The sequence below is a fragment of the Podarcis muralis genome, chromosome 11, assembly GCF_964188315.1.
Source record: "Podarcis muralis chromosome 11, rPodMur119.hap1.1, whole genome shotgun sequence".
NCBI classification, from domain to species: domain Eukaryota; kingdom Metazoa; phylum Chordata; class Lepidosauria; order Squamata; family Lacertidae; genus Podarcis; species Podarcis muralis.
Window position 1 is genome coordinate 49747494 of NC_135665.1, and position 20650 is coordinate 49768143.

Genomic DNA, 20650 nt, shown 5'->3' on the forward strand with positions numbered 1-20650 from the left:
TCCCAGTGCATGCACCTCTTTGAAAATCAGTGGGCTCCTCATCCTAAGTTCATATAATCCATTAAACATGGCACAGAACATATTTTTAAGCTATATTTTTTAATATAAAAAGCCCTAAATGTTTTATTTCTCCAAAACACTGATGGAAAACATAATGGATTATGATATTAAAAAGGATTTTCACGTGTTGAAAATGCTGGGATTTTAATGATGTTGTTAACTAGTGCTAATCAGCAAACTGATGTGGGGGATTTGTGAAATATTGCACCAGAGATGTCTTTGGAACAAGGGTGTGAAGCCTTTAACCCTCTAGGTGTTGCTGGACAAGCACCTTCACCCCTGAGCATCAGCCTGGGGCTGATGCAGATTGGGGGCCCATCAACATCTGGAGAGCCACAGGTTCCCCAACTCAACTTTCAACTGATGAAAACATAGTTATAAGAAAACACATGCATTGAGACTTCTGAAAGCTCCCTGGTACTTGATTTGGATGATGATGGGTGAAATGCCAAATTGTAGTTTACCTCTCATGTTTTGGAAGGTAAGCAGAGGTTTACTGGAGATCTTTACGGTGGGCAAATCCTGCTGAAACTGGTTGATATGGGATGATTTTCAATACAAGTGAGATGAACTGACATTATCGCGAAACACACTGTGTCTCACTGGAGCTGCCTGGGGCTTGGGGGGAGCAGTGATACTGTGTCTGAGGTCACTTTCAGAGTGAGGCTAAGGCTGCTTGGGTGATGTCCCTGAGACTTAAACTGCATGATGCTAATATTTCCGAGATTCTAGTGTCTTCCTCTTTATACACCGCTGTGGAACTTCAAACCAAAACCTAAGTTTTGAAAACATTCTTGCTTTTGCTTAGAGCTCTCTATCTACACTGGTGGTAGCAGAACAGGCCACCAAACAGAATCATGCACAGGAATGTAGTTTTTCAAGTCACAGTTTCTAAAAATTCTAGTGGTCCTTGGATGTTACTGTGTTGAGATTCTATGGTGGTGTACACATTTGTGATGCTGACCAATTTTTTTTTGAACTTGTAATATTTTTCTGGAACTTTGCACTTAATGTATTTATAAGAATTTTTAGATTTCTTGTTTCAACTCAGATAAGCGAGAATACAGTTTTCTTAGCTTCTGCAATCATGCAACACTTGTCTTTGCTACTGTCGCTGATTTATTTCCCTGTTAATGCCTCATTCATGGTTAAGGTACATGTTGCTCTCCTATTGGGAACAGGAATAACTGCTATGTAAACAGCATTAGGATTTGGAGTCATGAACAGTGAGATGTATATTTGCTGCCAGTGTATAATTATTTATATCTAACAAGGGATATATGAATCACTATCTTAATAAATTAAAATGTAATGCTGTATATTGGTTGAAATTAAAATTAACTTTATTACATCATGCTTCCCTTGTCAGTGTTTGCTGTGTAATTGTGAAATGCCAGAAAATTCAGTAGATTAGCAGAGCGTATAGTCTTAAGATGCAATGAGAGTCGTATTCATGATCAGGATCCATGTACTTTTTTTTGTTTTTTCCTTAAAAAAAGAAATAGAATGAACGTATTTGCTGTCCTAATTAAAAAAAGTCCTATTAATAAACCAAATAGTATTGATAGATTCAACTTAAGCCCCACCTACATTGCTGATTTGCCTGTTTAAAAAAGAATACAGTGGTACCTTGGTTCTTGAACTTAATCCATTCTGAAAGTCCGTTTGACTCCCAAAACCGTTCGAAAACCAAGGTGCTGCTTCTGATGGGCTGCAGGAGCTTCCTGCACTCAATCAGAAGCCGCAGGGGATATTCAGCTTCCGAAAAGCGTTCGCAAACTGAAACACTTCCGGGTTTGCGTTCGGGAACCAATTTGTTCAGGAGCCAAGCCATATTCATTTGTAACCTGAATATCTTCTAGCATGCTTGCAAGTTGAAGGGTGTTGAAAATATCACCGGACAAATCTTAGGTGGTATTCATGTTTTACTCAGTAGACCCATCGAGATTAATGCACGTGACTAAATTTAGGCCAGTAATTTCAATAGGTCTACTCTGAGTAAAACTTTGTTGAATACCAGCCACTGTTCATTCTTACTGCTTACCGTATATTTTGGGAGCCAAAGTAATGGTAAAATAAGCATTGTTTTAGGGGAGTAAAGATTCCCATCAAGTCTAATAGATGATTCAGGTGACAACCTATAATCAATTTTTATTTTATTTTTTGCTATTCTCATGTTAACATTTCCTTCAAGATTTAAATACTTTTAAAACTGAAAGTATTATTATTATTTATTACATCTTATTGGGATGCGGATGGCGCTGAGGGTTAAACCACAGAGCCTAGGACATGCCGATTTGCTCGGTCCCTGCTCCTGCCAACCTAGCAGTTCAAAAGCACGTCAAAGGGCAAGTAGATAAATAGGTACTGCTCCAGCGGGAAGGTAAACGGCGTTTCCGTGCGCTGCTCTGGTTCGCCAGAAGCGGCTTAGTCATGCTGGCCACATGACCTGTACGCCGGCTCCCTCGGCCAATAAAGCGAGATGAGCACCGCAACCCCAGAGTCGGCCACGACTGGACCTAATGCTCAGGGTTCCCTTTACCTTTACCTATTACATCTTATTAGTCATTTGTTACCTAAAAGCTTTCCAGAATTCCACTGAAACTTAAAATTATGCATGGTGTGGAGACCACGGATAGAGAAAAGTTTTTCTCCCTCATAACACTAGAAATCATGGGCATGAAAGATTCAGGGCAAAGAAAAGGAAGTCCTTCACACAGTGCAAACGACAGAACTTGCTCCCACATGTGGCAGTGATGGCCACCAATTTGGGTGGCTTTAAAATAGGATTAGACAAATTCATGGAGGAGAGGGCTGTCAGTGGCTATCAATAGCCATAATGGTTGTGTTCTGTGTTTACAGCTGGAGGGAGCAATACTTCTGAATACCAGTTGCTTGAAACTACAGGAGGGGAGATTGCTCTTGGGCTTGAATCCTGTTTGCATGGGCATCTGGTCAGCCACTGTGGGACCAGGACACTAGACAAATCGGCCATTGACCTGAAGGCTCTTTACCTATAGGTAAAGGTAAAGGTACCCCTGACCGTTAGGTCCAGTCGTGGCCAACTCTGGGGTTGTGTGCTCATCTTGCTCTATAGGCCGAGGGAGCCAGCGTTTGTCCGCAGACAGCTTCCGGGTCATGTGGCCAACATGACTAAGCCGCTTCTGGTGAACCAGAGCAGTGCACGGAAACGCTGTTTACCTTCCCGCCGGAGCGGTACCTATTTATTTACTTGCACCTTAACATGCTTTCAAACTGCTAGGTGGGCAGGAGCTGGGACTGAACAACAAGAGCTCACCCCATTGCAGGGATTCGAACCGCCGAGCTTCTGATCATCAAGCCCTTGGCTCTGTGGTTTAGACCACAGCGCCACCTGCGTCCCAGAGTACCTATATCCACCTCTTAACACTGAAATTTTTAAATACCCTTTCTTCCTCTCTGTTCTTGCACCTATTGCTTCCCAGGAGTATTCTGGCAGTTGTCAATGTTTCAAGCTCAGTAAATTCTTAAGAATCTGTAGTATTCCCTTTGCCATACTGGTACCAGCCAAATACAGTCGTACCTTGGAAGTCGAATGGAATCCATTCTGGAAGTCCATTCGACTTCCAAAACATTCGGAAACCAAAGCTCCTGCAGCCAATCGGAAGCCCCGTCAGACGTTCGGCTTCCAAAAATAGTTCGCAAACCGGAACAGTCACTTCTGGGTTTGCGGTGTTCAGGAGCCAAAACTTTCAAGAACTAAGCTGTCCGAAAACCAAAGTACGGCCCGATAACAAATGTTGGAAATGTAAGGAGACTGAAGGTACATTCTTTCACCTTTGGTGGACGTGCCCAAAGATTAAGGCTTTCTGGGATATGATATATAATGAATTGAAAAAGGTATTTAAGTATACCTTTCGGAAGAAACCAGAGGCCTTTCTCCTGGGCATGGTCGGCCAATTGGTGCCAAAGAAGGACAGGACATTTTTTATGTATGCAACAACAGCAGCTAGAATACTTATTGCAAAGTATTGGAAGACACAAGATTTACCCACCCTGGAAGAATGGCAGATGAAAGTAATAGACTATATGGCGCTGGCAGAAATGACTGACAGAATTCGAGATCAGGGAAGAGAGACGGCGAGAGAAGATTGGAAGAAATTTAAAGAATACCTTAAGAAATACTGTAAAATTAATGAATGTTGAAACGATGTTGACTTTGAAATTAAGTGGTTGCTAGCTGTAATGATTAAGAAAAAGGAAAGAAATGTGAAGATTTAAACAAAGCTAAAGGAGAGGATTTGCTGAATATATTAATAGAAATTGGAATACAGTAAGGGAAGGTACGAGGAGGTCGGGGAAGTAAGGTTAAGAAAAAAAAAGGAAACGAACTTATACTTGTTCTTTCTTTTGTATTTTTTTTGTTTGTTTGTTTTTTCTATGTTTGTCTTTATGATTTCTATAACTTTTGAAAACCTAATAAAATTTCTTTAAAAAAAAGAAAAGAAAACCAAAGTACGACTGTATATCATTTAAGAAGCTTGCTTTCAATGCATTTTTTACATTGCTGAAACTGTTCTGTTTTGCTCTATTGCACTAAATTTGGACTTGTACACATTCGCTACTGACAGACATCCCATGGGAAAGAAAGCACTTCCACGTAAGATATGGAATGTGCTAAGGAGCAGTGTTAAGTTTCTGTACTTCTGTACAATTGCTCAGTCTGATTGCAGTGGATAGATCATTTAAACCTCTCCAGCTCTCTCTGTGCCTGAGCACAATACTACATTTCTTGCAAAAAGCACACGAGGGCTTCTGTTCTGCTGCTTTGCCCCTGTGTTTCAGAGAAAGCGTTTTCTTCCTGAATATAGCAAAGCCAAAGTGAAGGCAGAAGGCTGGGAGGAGCATCGCAAACCACAGGAACAATGAAATCCCTGGCAGGTTGCGCTAGGCCTTTCACAGCAAGCCATGTCTCCGTGGAAACAAGGTGATAAACTCTAGGCAGGGTAGCACTATGTAAACAAGTAATCTGAGATGGACGGACACTCCCGTCTTCCAGTCACCCTTCGGTGCTCTCCATGGTTCTGCATTAATTACCACAGTCTGTCCAATCAGAAGGGGGAGGTGTAGACCAGGGGCGGGAAGAGATGCTAGGAAGAGACAGGCCCACTTTCCCCAAACTGTACAAGGGAGCGTCTGTAGTTTCAGGTTAGGAGCAACAGGTAACAAATTAAAGGTAAATGGTTTTTTCTTCATTCCTTTATTGATTGGCTCAGGAAGAGTATCCTTTAATTTAGGTTGATATAGTCCAGCTTTCCTGTGCTCTTTACTTTTTAAAGATACTGCAAATTTTAAAAGTTGGTGCATATAGTACGGTATGCTTCTGGGGCCAGGAAGCTGTTTATATTTACAGAATAAGCTCTGTGAACAAAATTGAAGAACCGATCTGGCTCTAGCGCTAGGGGAGGAAACCAAGCTGGGTTTGAATGGAACCTCCTCATGTTGCCTTTGGAGTTTGTGAGTGTGCTTCTCTCTACTTTTTAAACCATAAATTACTATTAAACTTCATTGGTATTCTGCTTTTGGGCCCAAAGGCCTGCAAAGCAGTGAACACCAGATTAAAAATACAATAGACAAAACACAAAAAAATGCAACAAACAGGCTGTCTGTCGAATTAGCAGTAAGTAAATATGACCATGTAGTCAGAGGGAGATTTATGGCATGCTTTTGGAAATCAATGCACAAGAAAGTACACAGGATTATTTTGTGTAAAGAAAGACGTTTTCCACCTTGCCCATTTCTGCTTCCTCATTTAAGACCAGACTTACTGTCGGGGGACAAAGCAAAGGCAGCTGTTCATCCTGATCGACCATCTGTCTAAATCAGACTTGACGTTCAAAGGGCTGTTGAGTCCAGGGGTTGTGCAGCACTATGCAGAAAGGTGTTTGGAAGAGATTGGTCACGACTCGGGATTTTCACCATGCCAGTGCAAAAAGAGAGGCTGTGTTGGAACAATAAAAATGGCTGCAGCCAAGGCCAGCAGCTTCCTGCTTTCTGGCAATAGCTTTCTGGCAATAGCCATCTGTGTGATTTCGGCTGTTATATAAGTATTTAAGAAGCTGGTGCATAGGACGGTGAATCTGGTTCTTTTCATTAGATCATAACTGGGTTATTAATGCACTGTTCCCAAATCACTGAGATAAGACTCACTTATTTATAGCACGTCATCAGTTCCCAAGATGCTGACTGATGGTATCAAGCAGCAAAGAACTAAGAGCTGGTGCCTCTTTGAGGCAGCTCCTGTATTTCTCAACTTTGATTCACTTACGGAATTCACTGCCACAAGATATGCTGATGCCTACTAACTTTAGATGGCTTTAAAGAATGGATAAACAGAGGGTCTGTGCTACCCCTTTATTAGCTATGAGGACTAAATGGAACATCCATGTTCAATGGCAGCGCCTCTATGGATAACAGATGTTGAGGACAAACATCAGAAGTGAAGGCATGCACAATGGTGCCATATTAAGTGAGATGGCTCATGTGAGGATCTACTTTCTAGAACTTTTTTTTTTTTAGTGCATCTGAGCCAAAACATAAAGCAGGAATGGCTGACTTACGTATACTTGGAGGCCATGTTATTCCAGTTGTAAGGTAAAGGGACCCCTGACCATTAGGTCCAGTTGTGGCTGACTCTGGGGTTACGGCACTCATCTTGCTTTACTGGCCGAGGGAGCTGGCGTACAGCTTCCAGGTCATGTGGCCAGCATGACTAAGCCGCTTCTGGTGAACCAGAGCAGCACACGGAAACGCCGTTTACCTTCCCTCCGGAGCGGTACCTATTTATCTACTTGCACTTTGACGTGCTTTCGAACGGCTAGGTTGGCAGGAGCAGGGACCGAGCAACGGGAGCTCACCCCATTGAGGAGATTCGAACCGCCGACCTTCCGATCGTCAAACCCTAGGCTCAGTGGTTTAACCCACAGTGCCACCCGCGTTCCTATTCCAGCTGTAGTCCTAATCAATTAATTTATATACTACATTTCCTGCAAATCCATCAGTGTTCAAAGCTATGCACATTCTAAAAACAGAAGTATCATAACCTGAAGGCCATAAGTAGTTTTATTTTATTTGAAGTGACTTCATAGGTGGCCATGCTCTTTAATAAATTCTCAATTGACTAGGAAACAAAACCTTTATAAGAGAAGCAACACCAAGCCTCTCTCACGCAGCTTTTGAATGTTTCCATTTGAAGAAATTTAATAGCCTTTCGTGGCCATTGAAGCTGCAGTCCTATATGTACATGCATGTGGGAGTAAGTCCCACATAACTCCTTTTGAATAGACATGTATAGACAGAGTCAACAAAGACACCGTGACACCAGAAAGACTAACAACAAATTGTTATAGAGGAGGTTCAGTGACAGGGCACACGCATTGCATGCAAAAGTTCCCCTGTTCAGTCCTTGGCATCTTCACTTGAAGAGCGACGGCCAGAGTAGCCAATCTTGGGCCAGATGGACCGAAGGCCTGCCTCGGAATAAGACTACTTCCTATGTTTCTTTCTTAGGGTGCAATCCTGACTTGGCGTGGGTTAATGTAGTGGTGGAAGCTGGTCAGGCAGGTTGCTGCACCAATCTGAAGCTGGCATAGTGATTGAACCCAGTTCAGGCCTGATGCTGTCTTGTGATGGCAGTGGGGCCTGCTAGAGATCCAATGGATCCTGGGGCAGCTCAGCCGCTCTCACCCCTGCCCCCAAACATCCCATTTCAGGGCTTTCCACTGGCTGGCTTCTATCCACCCGCAACTTCAGTGGATGGAAGCAGGATCTTAGCACCAGTGGAATGATCCTGTCCTCAATCTGCAAGTGGAGGCCAGCCAAGCTCAGCAAAGGAACACCTCTGCCCAAGTCAACCCCCGACCCCAGCAAAAAAGGATGGGGTTGCTGTTAAGTTTCTTAGGTGCGGAAGTGCTTTCAAATTTTTTCTTTTCTTTTAAAAATTGCCACAGGATTATATTCACAATCCCCTTGGAAACTACTGTATTTTTCGGTGTATAAGACGCACGCATATATAAGACACCTCCTACTTTTGGGGCCCCCAAATTTAGAAAATGGGCATATACACTATCCGTGTATAAGACACCCCCAGATTTTTAACCTTATTTTAAAGTAAAAAAACCTAGTCTTATACACAGAAAAGTATGATATTTTCTTTTTAAACATTAAACTTTTTGTCAGAAAAGTCTTGTGCAAGAAACGTATAAAGAAAAAGGAACAATATAAATATTTTTTAAAATATACAAGAGACAAACGATAAATGAAACTTCCACAATATGAAAAAGATTGGGGCAAGGAGAAATTAAGCAAAGAGAAATATATGAGGGAGAACCAGGCAGAGGGCCTTCTTGGTAGTGGTGCCCCCTCCCACCAGATGTCAAGGAAATAAACAACTATCTGACTTTTAGAAGACATCTGAAGGCAGCCCTGTTATGGGAAGTTTTTAATGTTTGATTTTTTATTGTGTTTTCAATATTCTGTTGGAAGCTGCCCAGAGTGACCGAGGCCCAGCCAGATGGTCAGGGTATAAGTAATAAATTATTATAATATTATTTGACAATCTTAGAGAGTATGCTGACAATGAAGTTGACATGGACTAGGGACATAGTAAAAAAAGAAAGATGTTTTTAAATGTGCTGTGAAAAGAGTCTGTGGAACACAGAAATTCCACATGAAAGGGGAAAAAACAATATTATATTTTGTTTTGAGTCAGGGTAGAAAACCCCCCTTTCTGAACCCAAATGGTTTGCCCTGGCACCCCTTGTTTGGCCTACTGCCTGAGGTTTTGTGGAGGATGCTGCTCCATCATCAGTGTTGAAGTAAGGTTCAGCTGCCAGTCCAATCCATTTCTATTTTGGGGGGAAACTATCTTAACTTATAAATTATATGTATATATTATTAATTAACATTTTGGAGATTTCCCCCTTTTAAATACCACTTACAGCACCTTTTTGGGTTTCCAAGTCTAAGATGTGTTGCTACACTGAGGAAAAAATGTGTGCATCATTCAAAACCTAATATGTTTGTACTATGTTCTTAGTAGATCTTTGTATTTCTTCTTAAGGGAAGGTTGAAATTCCAGTTTAGCACAATGACCTTTTGGACTGATACTATCAGAGGCTTGCAAAACCATTTCTGAGAATTCATTAATTGGCTGTTTTGGGGAAAAAAGAAATCTAGATTTCACTGCTACCTAGATATAACAGCAGAACATATTTTGCATATTTTGCAAACATTCTTGAGTTGTACATACACACCTTGAAGAAATCCTCCTTTTCTTTTCACTCCAACACACACATAGATTTATATTCTGGATTATTTAGCAGAAGGGAATCTTGGTGATGGATGGGAAAAGATCTATGCCAGATCCGTCCTCTGCCAATGAGAGATTTCCCAAGTGAAGAGATGCTAAATCATTTAGGCTGCAACATAATGCACAGATTTGGTAGTAAGCTTCAGTGAAATATAAGAGTCGTTTTCAAGCAAACATTCGGAAGCTCTGGTTGTATACTTTGTAAATTACTATTCACTGAACCTCCATTGCTGTACAGTGGTACCTCGGGTTAAGTACTTAATTTGTTCTGGAGGTCCGTTCTTAACCTGAAACTGTTCTTAACCTGAATCACCACTTTAGCTAATGGGGCCTCCCGCTGCTGGAGCACGATTTCTGTTCTCATCCTGAAGCAAAGTTCTTAACCCGAGATAATATTTCTGGGTTAGCAGAGTCTGTAACCTGAAGCGTATGTAACCTGAAGCAAATGTAACCCGAGGTACCACTGTACTGGAGAGACATGGCCAGGTTTGAGGAAGCTGCCCTCCAAGCCTGACAAACTACGCACATAAAATTCTACAAAACGTATACATTATGGAAAAGTGGCCGAATATTGTGACTGAATCCTTTTCTTCAGTTGACTGACTCACACATTGCACCTCAGAATTCATCCATTGCATTTTTACATTCATCCATTCTGTTTTATTTTTAAAACTCCCCTTGCAAAAGCCTTTGCAACCAGACTCAGATATGTATATGCACTTTTTATGTAAGTTTGTGGACATAGAAACAGAACATCTTCACTCTAGTAAATGAAGCTCCTTCTTACGAGTAGGATTGCCAACATTTTGGCCATTTTTTTCTCTCCTAGATGCCCGGCACAGCGAGACACGACCGGGAGATGGCAATCCGAGCCAAAAAAGACCTTGCCAAAACTACAGATCCAATCGAGAGACTTCGCCTTCAGTGCCTAGCAAGGGGCTCTGCTGGCATCAAAGGCCTCGCCAGGTAAAATGAGTTCATGAGGTAAATTATTAAACCAGCCCACATTCTTCTGTAGGCCAGGAGATTACTGAAGCACAGCTGGCCTTGCTTAATAGACATTTGGATTTCTGTGTTCTGTTTCAAGAAGCCCTCAGGCACTGACGTTATGAGGCAGCCAAACTGTCAAGAAAGAGAAAATACTTACCAGAACCAGTTAAAGGCTGTAGGGGCCTCATTACACCTGAATTCACTTCACAGCTCATGAACTCACGTAATGTTAAATATAACTGCAGAGTTGGAAGGGACATAGTGAGTTATCTAGTCCAACCCCCCTGCATTGCAGGAATGGGCTGAAGGCAATGGTGAAAGGGCTTGGAAATGAGGAATGAAGGAAGGAAAGTCATAGGCCCCAAACAACATCACTTAGGGCAAAACTATTCAACTGTAGCTTGCAAAAGGAAGCATAAAATGCATGATTGTCAATAACAGCACAGCAGTACTGATGATGAGTTAAAGCAATGAAAGTAGGGGGTTTTTTCTGTAGCAAACTCAAGCAACTGCCTTGAACCTTAGAAATAACATTAACTATTAACGATTTTGGGGTCTATAGGACTTGAAGCTGCACATTTCATTTGCAATATCTGAAAACAGAGTCCAGATTTACTTATTGGTATGCTAGTCTTTGGCCGATAGGGCTCCGTGAACGACTTATATACCGTTAGAACAAGACAGGTCTTTTGTAATCTAAAAGGCATGACACAAAAGGAGAAAGAGAGAGGGAGGATGGAATGGAAACAGTTCAAATGAATGCTACACATTTATTTATTTTACATAAGAGCTGAATGAGCTGACCTATTGGATGAAAAAGGATTGTGTTGTTTCTTTTCTCTTGAATGCCTGTGTCCTAACTTCTTGATATCAGCGCCTGCTCTCTATTCCTCTTCCATCCTCTTTTATTTTATTACTCTTTTCTTCAAAGTGGCCCTTCTTTTCTTCAGGGTCTTTCGAATCATGGATGATGACAACAGCAGGACTATCGATTTCAAAGAGTTCTTGAAAGGCCTCAATGATTACGCTGTGATGATTGACAAAGACGAAGCTGAAAAGATCTTCAAGATCTTTGATAAAGATGGGAGTGGAACAATAGACTTTGACGAATTTCTCATAACATTAAGGGTAAGGCTCTTTTATTTTATTTTAAAAAAAAACAGAAATGCTTTCTGTGTCATAGAAATATAGAATGGTAACTTTAGTGTAAAAGGCTTTTAAGCAGTGCTTTTTTCCTGGGGGGACGCAGGGGCACTCATACTCCTAAACATTTTGTGAATCTAAGTTTGGCCTCTTTGAGGGGCAGTATTTAAATATGAGTAGGAAAATGAGAGTACCTCTAAACATATTTTTTTAGAAGAAAAGCACTGGTCTTAAGTGTAACAAAAATATAATTTAACCATTGTTTAATAAATAAGGGCTTACTGTGATCACTTGGACTCTGTTCAGCAGCTTAACCATGGTTTATTAGTCACAAACAAACCGCACACATAGGCCATGGTTTGTTGTTGGTTTATAAACTTTGGTTAATGTTAACAATGGCCATAGCTGTCAACTTACAGATTTGAAAATAAGGGACCAGCAGCCTTGAAAATAAGGGACCAGCAGCCAAAATAGGGGACCTGCAGCCTCACCTGTTCCAGGCACTCCAGTCTTCCTGTCCTCCTGCAGTCTGGTCAAACTCATGCTGGTAGCTTCGAGAACACTGTCCAACCAGAGGTTCAACAGAATAGAATCTGAATCACATGCACCACAAGGCCTATGCAGCCTCAACTTAAGATGGCTCCCCGGCCTGGCTTTGCACTGCAAAGTTTGCAGCAGCACGTGCAAGAAAATGGCGTCCAGCATTCAAAAGAACCCCTCAGCTTGCATTAACTAGCCACACACAAGGCATGCAAGCTCCACCCCCCAGTTGTTCTTAGACTTCTTATTGGGTGAGCAACACAGCCAAGCAACACAGTTGGAGCCTCCTTCCTCCCTGGCCAGCAGGGCGGGAGGGAGAGGAGCTGCTTCCTTTGAAATTTAAGGGACATCATTTAAGGGACATTTAAGGGACATCCATCAATAAGGGACAGTAGCGGGACATGGCGCTGAAATAAGGGACTGTCCCTTCAAATAAGGGACACTTGACAGCTATGACAATGGCTTCCCATTGCATGTGAGCCAGGCAATAGCTACGGTATTGGCCCGAATATAAGCCGCATCCGAATATAAACCGCACCTTTAAAATTGGAGGAGGGAAAAGAAAAAAAGAAAAAATACTCAAATATAAGCTGCTCCCTTCCTCGCTGCTCCTGGCTGCATACTGGGGGCGGGGAGGGGGGCTGCGCTGCGTTGCCGGCGGCCTTTCCCCTTGCTCGCTCTCTCCCTTCCTGGTCTTGGGAGAAGACGGGATACTACGCACGGGGCGGGTGCTCCTTTGCCATGCTCCTGGCTGCATACCGTAAGGTTGCAAATATAAGCCACACTTTAACTTTTCACAGTCGGAATTTGGGGGGGAAAGTGAGGCTTATATTCAGGCCAATATGGTACTATAAAAGCTTATGAATTCTATTTTGAAAACACACCTGCAATGTACCATTTCCTTTTGTGGATGGTGATTCATAAAAAGCTCCATCATGGTGAAATGAAACAGTCATGAAAGCCGAAAGTAAGTTATATGAAAATATAATGCAGCCCATATTCACTCTGGAGCAGGTCCCAGTATGTTCATTGGCCTTGATCACTAGTAAGTGTAGGTAGGCTAGTAGCCTTAGTATATTAACCAATCCTTTGAAATCCATTTTAAGTTCCTTTCACATGGCTGTATGCATTCCATCATGCCCTATGTAAATGCCCATACATGAAGGGCTGGGGTTCGTTTTGTTAGCTCTGCCTCAAACACTGCTTGGTTGTCATGTGCACAGGATTTTATGCCTGCCCATCTAACTGTATGTAAACTAGCTTCCTTCTGGTCATATATTCCCCCCCTTGTGAACAGTATTGTGTGGGGGGAAGTGGGGCTGAGAGTGCTGAGCTCCAGCCCTGTTGCTGACACCCTCCACAAGTTGGAGGGCAAACCTCTGAATGCCCTGTACTCATGAAGCCTCTCCATACAATTTAAAACCCTGATCACAAATGATTATGCCTTAATAAATATATTAGTCAGTGAGGCACCACACGGCTATGCTGCTTTTCCTGCAGATGGCAACCCCTCTGATTGTATGGACACAGTGAATCACACTCCTATCCTTTCTATCATTTATCCCAGGTCTATAAAGCAGGATATGAGTCCTGTATGATCAAATGGGTCCTGCAACCTTCCTTTTGGTGACCCAAAGCCCTATGAACACATTAAAGGAGACGCAGCCGATCTGCCGATATTTTTATTACAGTAATAGTGTTGGGAGGTACAAAGACCCTGCTGGACATGGGTGATGATCCAATGACTTTACTATGTTCATTTGTTGGTGTTGGTGTCGTTTTAAAGCCTCCCATGTCTAACACAAGAAAAGAAGTCATCATGCAAGCCTTTCGAAAGCTAGACAAGACCGGGGATGGGATTGTCACCATTGAAGATTTACGAGGAGTCTACAATGCAAAACACCACCCCAAGTACCAGAACGGGGAATGGTCTGAAGAGCAAGTTTTCAGGCTGTTTCTGGATAACTTCGATTCGCCTTATGATAAAGACGGACAGGCAAGTGAAATATTGCAGGTTGACAGGAAGGTGGCGCCTTTGTAACGTTTAAGGGTTTTGCTTTAAAAAAACAAGACAATTGGCACAATAATTACACACAGTGCAGAAAATTAGGCTTGCTGATCAGAAGGTCGGCGATTCGAATCCCCGCGACGGGGTGAGCTCCCGTTGCTCGGTCCCTGCTCCTGCCAACCTAGCAGTTCGAAAGCACGTCAACGTGCAAGTAGATAAATAGGTACTGCTCCGGCAAGAAGGTAAACGGCGTTTCCGTGCACTGCTCTGGTTTGCCAGAAGCGGCTTAGTCATGCTGGCACATGACCCCTCTATGCCGGCTCCCTCAGCCAATAAAGCAAGATGAGCGCCGCAACCCCAGAGTCGGTCACGACTGGGCCTAATGGCCAGGGGTCCCTTTACCTTTACCTTTACTAGCCATGTTGCAGATGGATGCAGACTGGCTTCTGAATTCCAGTTGCTGGAAACCACAGGAGGAAGCTATGGCTTCCTGGTCCTGCGTGCAGGTTTCTCACAGGCACCTGGCTGGCCACCGTGAGAACAGGATGCTGGACTAGGTGGGTCTGATCCAGCAAGCTCTTCTTATGCCCTTGCTCTTTCATAAACATTAGTTGGATGGGTGGGGAACGGGATATGTGAACTCCATGGGGGTTTGACCAGTGAGCAGGAGTGGAGGAGACAACCTTTGTGTTTGTATGCCTTAACATGCAAAATTCCTATGGCTTTTACATCCCACTTTTTTTTACCATTATCCTTCAACAACTGTTTTCTATGTTCCAGTGCCCTGGGACTCTGAGGAGGATCAACGCACTGATCGCTCTATGTGCCTTTTACTAACAAGGCCTTCCATTGCAAATAACAGCTGGATGACCCTCATAATGTGTTCTTTGCTGTAGGGAAAGGGAAAGAAGGACTCCATAATGGGAATTCCCATCTCATGTTCAGCTTTTTATTTTCTGCTGTCATGGACTCCACCTTTCCCCCTTTCTCATAAGGTTCCTTCTGAAAACCGGATGCCTTCTAGATGTAGTTGGACTACAACCTCCATTGGCTCCAGACAGCAGGACTCAGTGGTGAGGGATGATGGGAGGTGTAGTCCAAAACACCTGGAGGGAAAGGCAGCAATACATATTCCATGTGGAGCAATTTCCTTCTTGATTTCTTGTGGTAACATGCTCCAGGTGAGACAAATGAAGATATTAATTTCCCCCCCTTTACAATTCCTCTACTTTAGGTTACACCAGAAGAATTTATGAACTATTACGCAGGTGTCAGCGCTTCAATAGACACAGATGTCTACTTCATTGTGATGATGAAGAACGCTTGGAAAATCTGATTTTGTTATTGTAATGCAAAGTGCTGCTGCTGCTGCTGCTGTTGTCATTGTAAACATCTCCTAAGCCTCATCATATACAGGACAGCGCTGCTGTATTCAGAGCAGTAACCAGCTGCACCATTCCTAGGAGTGAATTAGAAGAAGCAATATCCAAAATTATCACCGCGCCTATTATTTTGGGAAGACCGATCTCACTGAGGAACTGTGCTTTTCGTTTCAGCAAACAGGGATTCCTAATGTAACAAATGTGAACAGGGGAAAGGAGGACAGAAGTACTGCTTGAATCGGGGATGACAAGCCCTTCCTCCACCTGCTGCTTTTCCTCAACTCCTTTACCTGCCCCCAGTTTCCTAGCCTCATTACTACTCCCTCAGATCAGTAATAAGAGGGAGAAACAATATCTGGGGAGGGGTTGCAGGAAGAAAAGGGGTGGATGGGGAAGCATCACACCTGAAATTCCTCCCTGTACATTATTCAGCAAACACAAGGTTGGGAATGCTGGGTTGCAACCAATGATGGTTTTGCCTTAGCGCAGGGGCGAGGAAGCTTTTCACACTCCCCAGGGCCACACTCCCTTCTGGCCAACCTTCCAGGGGGGCCACATGGCAGCGGTGGGTGGAGCCAGAGGCAAAAGTGGGTGGAGCAACAAGGGAAGAAGTTACCTTTGTATGCAGCAGGCTAGAGTCTGCACACACACTCACACAACCCTCTATATCCTCTAGTCCAGGGGTAGGCAACCTAAGGCCCGGGGGCCGGATGTGGCCCATTCACCTTCTCAATCCGGCCCGCGGATGGTCTGGGAATCAGTGTGTTTTTACATGAGTAGAATGTGTGCTTTTATTTAAAATGCATCTCTGGGTTATTTGTGGGGCACAGGAATTCGTTCGTTATTTTTTTTCAAAATATAGTCCGGCCCACCACAAGGTCTGCGGGACGGTGGACCGGCCCACGGCTGAAAAAGGTTGCTGACCCCTGCTCTAGTCAGACAAACAAGAGGCATTATCAGAGCTGGAGGACATTTTCATCCAGGCAAAAAACAACAACACCTGGGCTTGGAAGCAAGGTCAGTGAAGGGTCTGGTCTGAGGAGAGGGGTGTGAGGCCCAGGGAGAATGTGAGGGCCAGATAGAAAAGCCTGTAGGGCTGCATTTGCGGTTCCCCACTCCTGACTTTGTGCATCAATAAGGCAGGGCACCTGAATTTTGTTGATCCCTCATACCCACTTAATTTCCCTCTCCACTGAAAAGCTGTTCCTGAGGATTGTGGGGGACCCACTTGTCAGCATGGGGACTGATGCACAGGTTTGTGGTAGGTGAGTGGAGGGCAGAACAGTAAAAATGGGGTGCTTCGACTTGTGCAAGCAGAAGTAGGTAAAGGGACCCCTGACCATTAGGTCCAGTCGTGGCCGACTCTGGGGTTGCGGCGCTCATCTCGCTTTACTGACTGAAGGAGCCGGCGTACAGCTTCCGGGTCATGTGGTTAGCATGACTAAGCCACTTCTGGCAAACCAGAGCAGTGCATGGAAACACCGTTTACCTTCCCACCGCAGTGGTACCTATTTATCTACTTGCACTTGGATGTGCTTTCAAACTGTTAAGTTGGCAGGAGCAGGGACCGAACAAAGGGTCCCCCATCACGGGGATTCGAACCGCTGACCTTCTGATCAGCAAGTCCTAGGCTCTGTGGTTTAACCCACAGTGCCACCCGCGTCCCTTGCAAGCAGAAGTACTTTCTGCTAAAGCAAAGCCTGTGTTGAAATGCAACCCACTCTGATTGCTGAAGCCACAATTAGTTTCCCCCAAGAAGACGGGCACCTGAAGTAAAAAAGACGAGTGATGAAATCCTTGCCAGAGTGCATCTTTTGGTTTTTACCTGCAAATTCTCCTTTTGCATATGGAATCTGCTTTGGCTCAGAAATCTATGTGACCCCCTTGCTTCCAAAGTCCCTGGATTTATACAGATTTTTATGGTCCAATATGTCAGCAAAACAATTAAATGGGCTGTTGGTAGGATGACTCATTGCCTTTCAGTGAGGCAGGGAGGAAAGAGAGAAAAACCACTTCTGGTACTCCTTAGTAATGTCAAGTGCATATGAATTAAAACTGCATTCACTGGGTAACACTGACGCCAAGAGTTTACTTCATTTTCATTTTCAAACATACATAAAAAAAGAACGTAGAACATTTTAAAATACCTGAGACCTTTTTCACCAGTAGAAAGATGAGCACATATACATTCTAGCAAATTCTAGCATATCTGTATACGTCCGGGTGCGTCTGTGTGTTTATGTTTATGTTTATATATACACACAAACACACACATATATATTAGAAGCTGAATGTGCCCCTTCAGGCATTTCTATCTGGCCCATAAAGTCAGAAAGAATATCCATATGCTGCAATAAAAACCACATAGTAATCTTTATATCCAACCCAATAAATCTTCAGCAGCAAAAACATATCATCAGTAAACAGCAAATGATTGGAATGTGGCTGAGCAGATACACACTGGATTGCACTGTCAGAATCTTTGAATGGCCTTGTGAGAAATTAAGCAGCAATTCATGACAGAATTCAAGTTTTAACTGTTGCTACAGTAGCAGGCAATGAATCGATAGCTGTATTAACCAGTACATATCAAATGCACCAGTGAAGTAACATATATAACCACGAGTTATTCACACAACACACAATTCATACACAGAATTCATTGCTGAAGTTGCGATGCCAAACACTAAGAGCTGTTGTGCTTAGGCTCTGCTTGCAGGCACCTGTTTGGCCACTATGAGAACAACATGATGAACTAGATGGCCGAATCCATCAGGGCTGTTCTTGTGTTCTTAAGAGGATTAGACAAATTAATAAAGGGCATATCCATCTATCAAAGCTATGTTGATCAACCAGGAGCCACCTTTGCAATAATTAAAAAAACCCTACACAATTCAACAGCATGACATGTGCCAGACCGATTTGGAACAGAGCTGTTAAAACATCCAAAATATTTCTATTGTCAGCCACTCTTTTCAGGATTACTTGAGAACTGGATTTTTGCAGCAAGGCTAACCCCCTTCCCCCTCCCGAGTGTGTACAAATCATTGGCAGCCTCTCCCACGGAAAGCCCATTTTGACGAACATGCTCTTGTGCAACATTTTGGCTGTTTCTCCACAAAAGTCAATTGAGGTGGTGGATACAGCCAATGGGTGTCCTAAAAACTCCAAAGCGGTGCAATCCAGTATTCTGGAGGTGCAAAGATGTCTGGGTTTAATGAAATCTCTGCAAACATCCCAGTGTTTTGTACGCATCAATGATTTTAGAATGCAGCCCTTATTCTGGCAAGTCTCCATTGAAAAAACAGACAAAGCACTCTTGTAAGTACCTGTTCTTTCCAGAGCATTTTTACTGCATTGCTCAGAAGGAAATATTTTCAGTGACTCGTGTTTACAGCAACAGGCAACTTGACCTTAGGGAAATATCTAAATGCAGACATAAGAACACAAGAAGACCTGCTGGATCAGGCCTTGTGGCCCATTGAATCTAATATCCTGTTCTGAGCACAAGAACACTTTTCCCTCCTGCAGTTTGCAGAAGCTGGTATTTGAAAGCACTGCTGCCTAAGACTGGAGGCTAGGCTAAAATATAGGTATTTCAGATCCCACCTAAAATATAGGTTTTTCAGATCCCTTTTTCGCTTTGAAGCAGGCGGTGGTTCTGCTGGTGCAGTTTCCCAGTGTTGCTACAATGATGAGAAAACCAGAACCTGTCCCTGACCCACGTCAATTAAAAAGCTGAGCAGCAAACTTCAGAGCCAGGGCAGGGCAAGAGATGCCAGCATGGAAAACCAGGTCATGTAATTCAGCCTTGCAAACAAGTCCACAAAAGTTACTAGCCTGGAAAAAGGTTCTAGCCCACCCAGGGATGGCTGCGGGCAGGATTCCTGCATTGCAGGGGGTTGGATTCGATGACCCTCACAATTCCAACTCTGCAATTCTATGATTCTGTGAAAAGTCGCTTGCTGATGGCTGACAGAAGCTGGACACTGAGGACAAGACTTATTTCCTCGAGCAACCCTGATGGTTTCTATGCAGGGAGCACTCGCCTGCATGGAATTCTGAGTCACCTATGGCTACCAGGCTAGTGGCTAACTTCAAGGCTGGTGTAATCTTCTCACTGATCTGGTCAATGCCCAAAAATGATACTTGGAGAGCCCAATCATGCCATGTGCCAGAACTGCTAGTTTTGAAAATTCCCCTTGTTTTCGAAAAAACTCGCCATTGTGACATAGGCCTCTTCTTTATTTGGAACTGTTACATCTGCGTAAGCTTGAAGACAGTTATCAGACTCAGGCAGGATAGCAGCGGGATGCGTAGAAGAACTGGCATGGTTGAGGAGAGCATCACTACCGACATCTTGGTCGTCAACACCACCTTTCTCGTATGGGTTGGCATTGATTAATGTGTCATCCTCAGGAGCGAGGAGTCTTCTGCCCACATGCTTATCCAGAGTCTCAGCCGGCCACATTCCTTCATATGCCAGAGGCAGTTTCAGCCACCCATGGTTGATATGAACCAGGTTCTTTTGTTCCAGTCCTTTCCCCATCTTTTCTGGAACATCAAAATCCCAGGCAAGCAGCAAACGTTCTGACTTGGCCCGAATGCTGTCCACCTTATGGATGGGGACGTGTTCCAAACTCTCGGGACTGAAGAAGCTTACTTCGGAATTCTACCGGGATACAGGGATATTCCGTGTGAAAGGGGAGGGGTGGGAAGTCAAAAAGAAAAATATAAGTGACTGTTATAGTTTTTTGTGATGTAAAATTGTTAAAACCTTTGAAAAATCTAATAAAAATTAATATGAAAAAGAGAAAGAATGGACTGCACGACTTCAAACTACAGGTGGAGAAGGCTACTTCCAAATGTGAAAGCAAAACAAAACTGTGTGCAAATGGAAACTAACATCTCATGACAGAGGGGGCGGTATAGCTAAGCGCTTTGACTGCTGTATAGATTTATAATTTGTTGGGAATTTTTAACTTGAAGGAGCAGGTCATTCTACCACCTCAGCATTCTGTCTTCTGAGTCTATGGAATGAGTAGGCCTCTATGGACAGCAGGGCCGGATTTAGGTTTGATGAGGCCCTAAGCTACTGAAGGTAATGGGGCCCCCTATATGTCCAGCTGTCCTTTGTCAACAACAAATTGCCGCTGTTTTTTTGTGTTGAATATATGC

General features: G+C 43.3%; 2 protein-coding genes across 2 annotated transcripts in view; one reads left to right on the forward strand and one right to left on the reverse strand.

Annotated features, from left to right (window-relative positions):
* Positions 1–5190: 5190 nt before the first annotated feature.
* On the forward strand, positions 5191–17544 carry CAPSL (calcyphosine like). Its single transcript, XM_077936431.1, has 5 exons — positions 5191–5275; positions 10239–10375; positions 11350–11527; positions 13869–14078; positions 15325–17544. The coding sequence occupies exons 2-5, from the start codon at positions 10239–10241 to the stop codon at positions 15424–15426; spliced, it is 627 nt and encodes a 208-aa protein (XP_077792557.1). The 5' UTR covers positions 5191–5275; the 3' UTR covers positions 15427–17544.
* Positions 17542–20650, reverse strand: part of IL7R (interleukin 7 receptor) — a 28077-nt gene continuing 24968 nt past the window's right edge. The window contains exon 8 of the mRNA XM_077936430.1: positions 17542–20144. Coding sequence (XP_077792556.1) covers positions 19656–20144 — 489 coding nt within the window. The 3' untranslated portion in view covers positions 17542–19655. The remainder of the gene's footprint in view (positions 20145–20650) is intronic.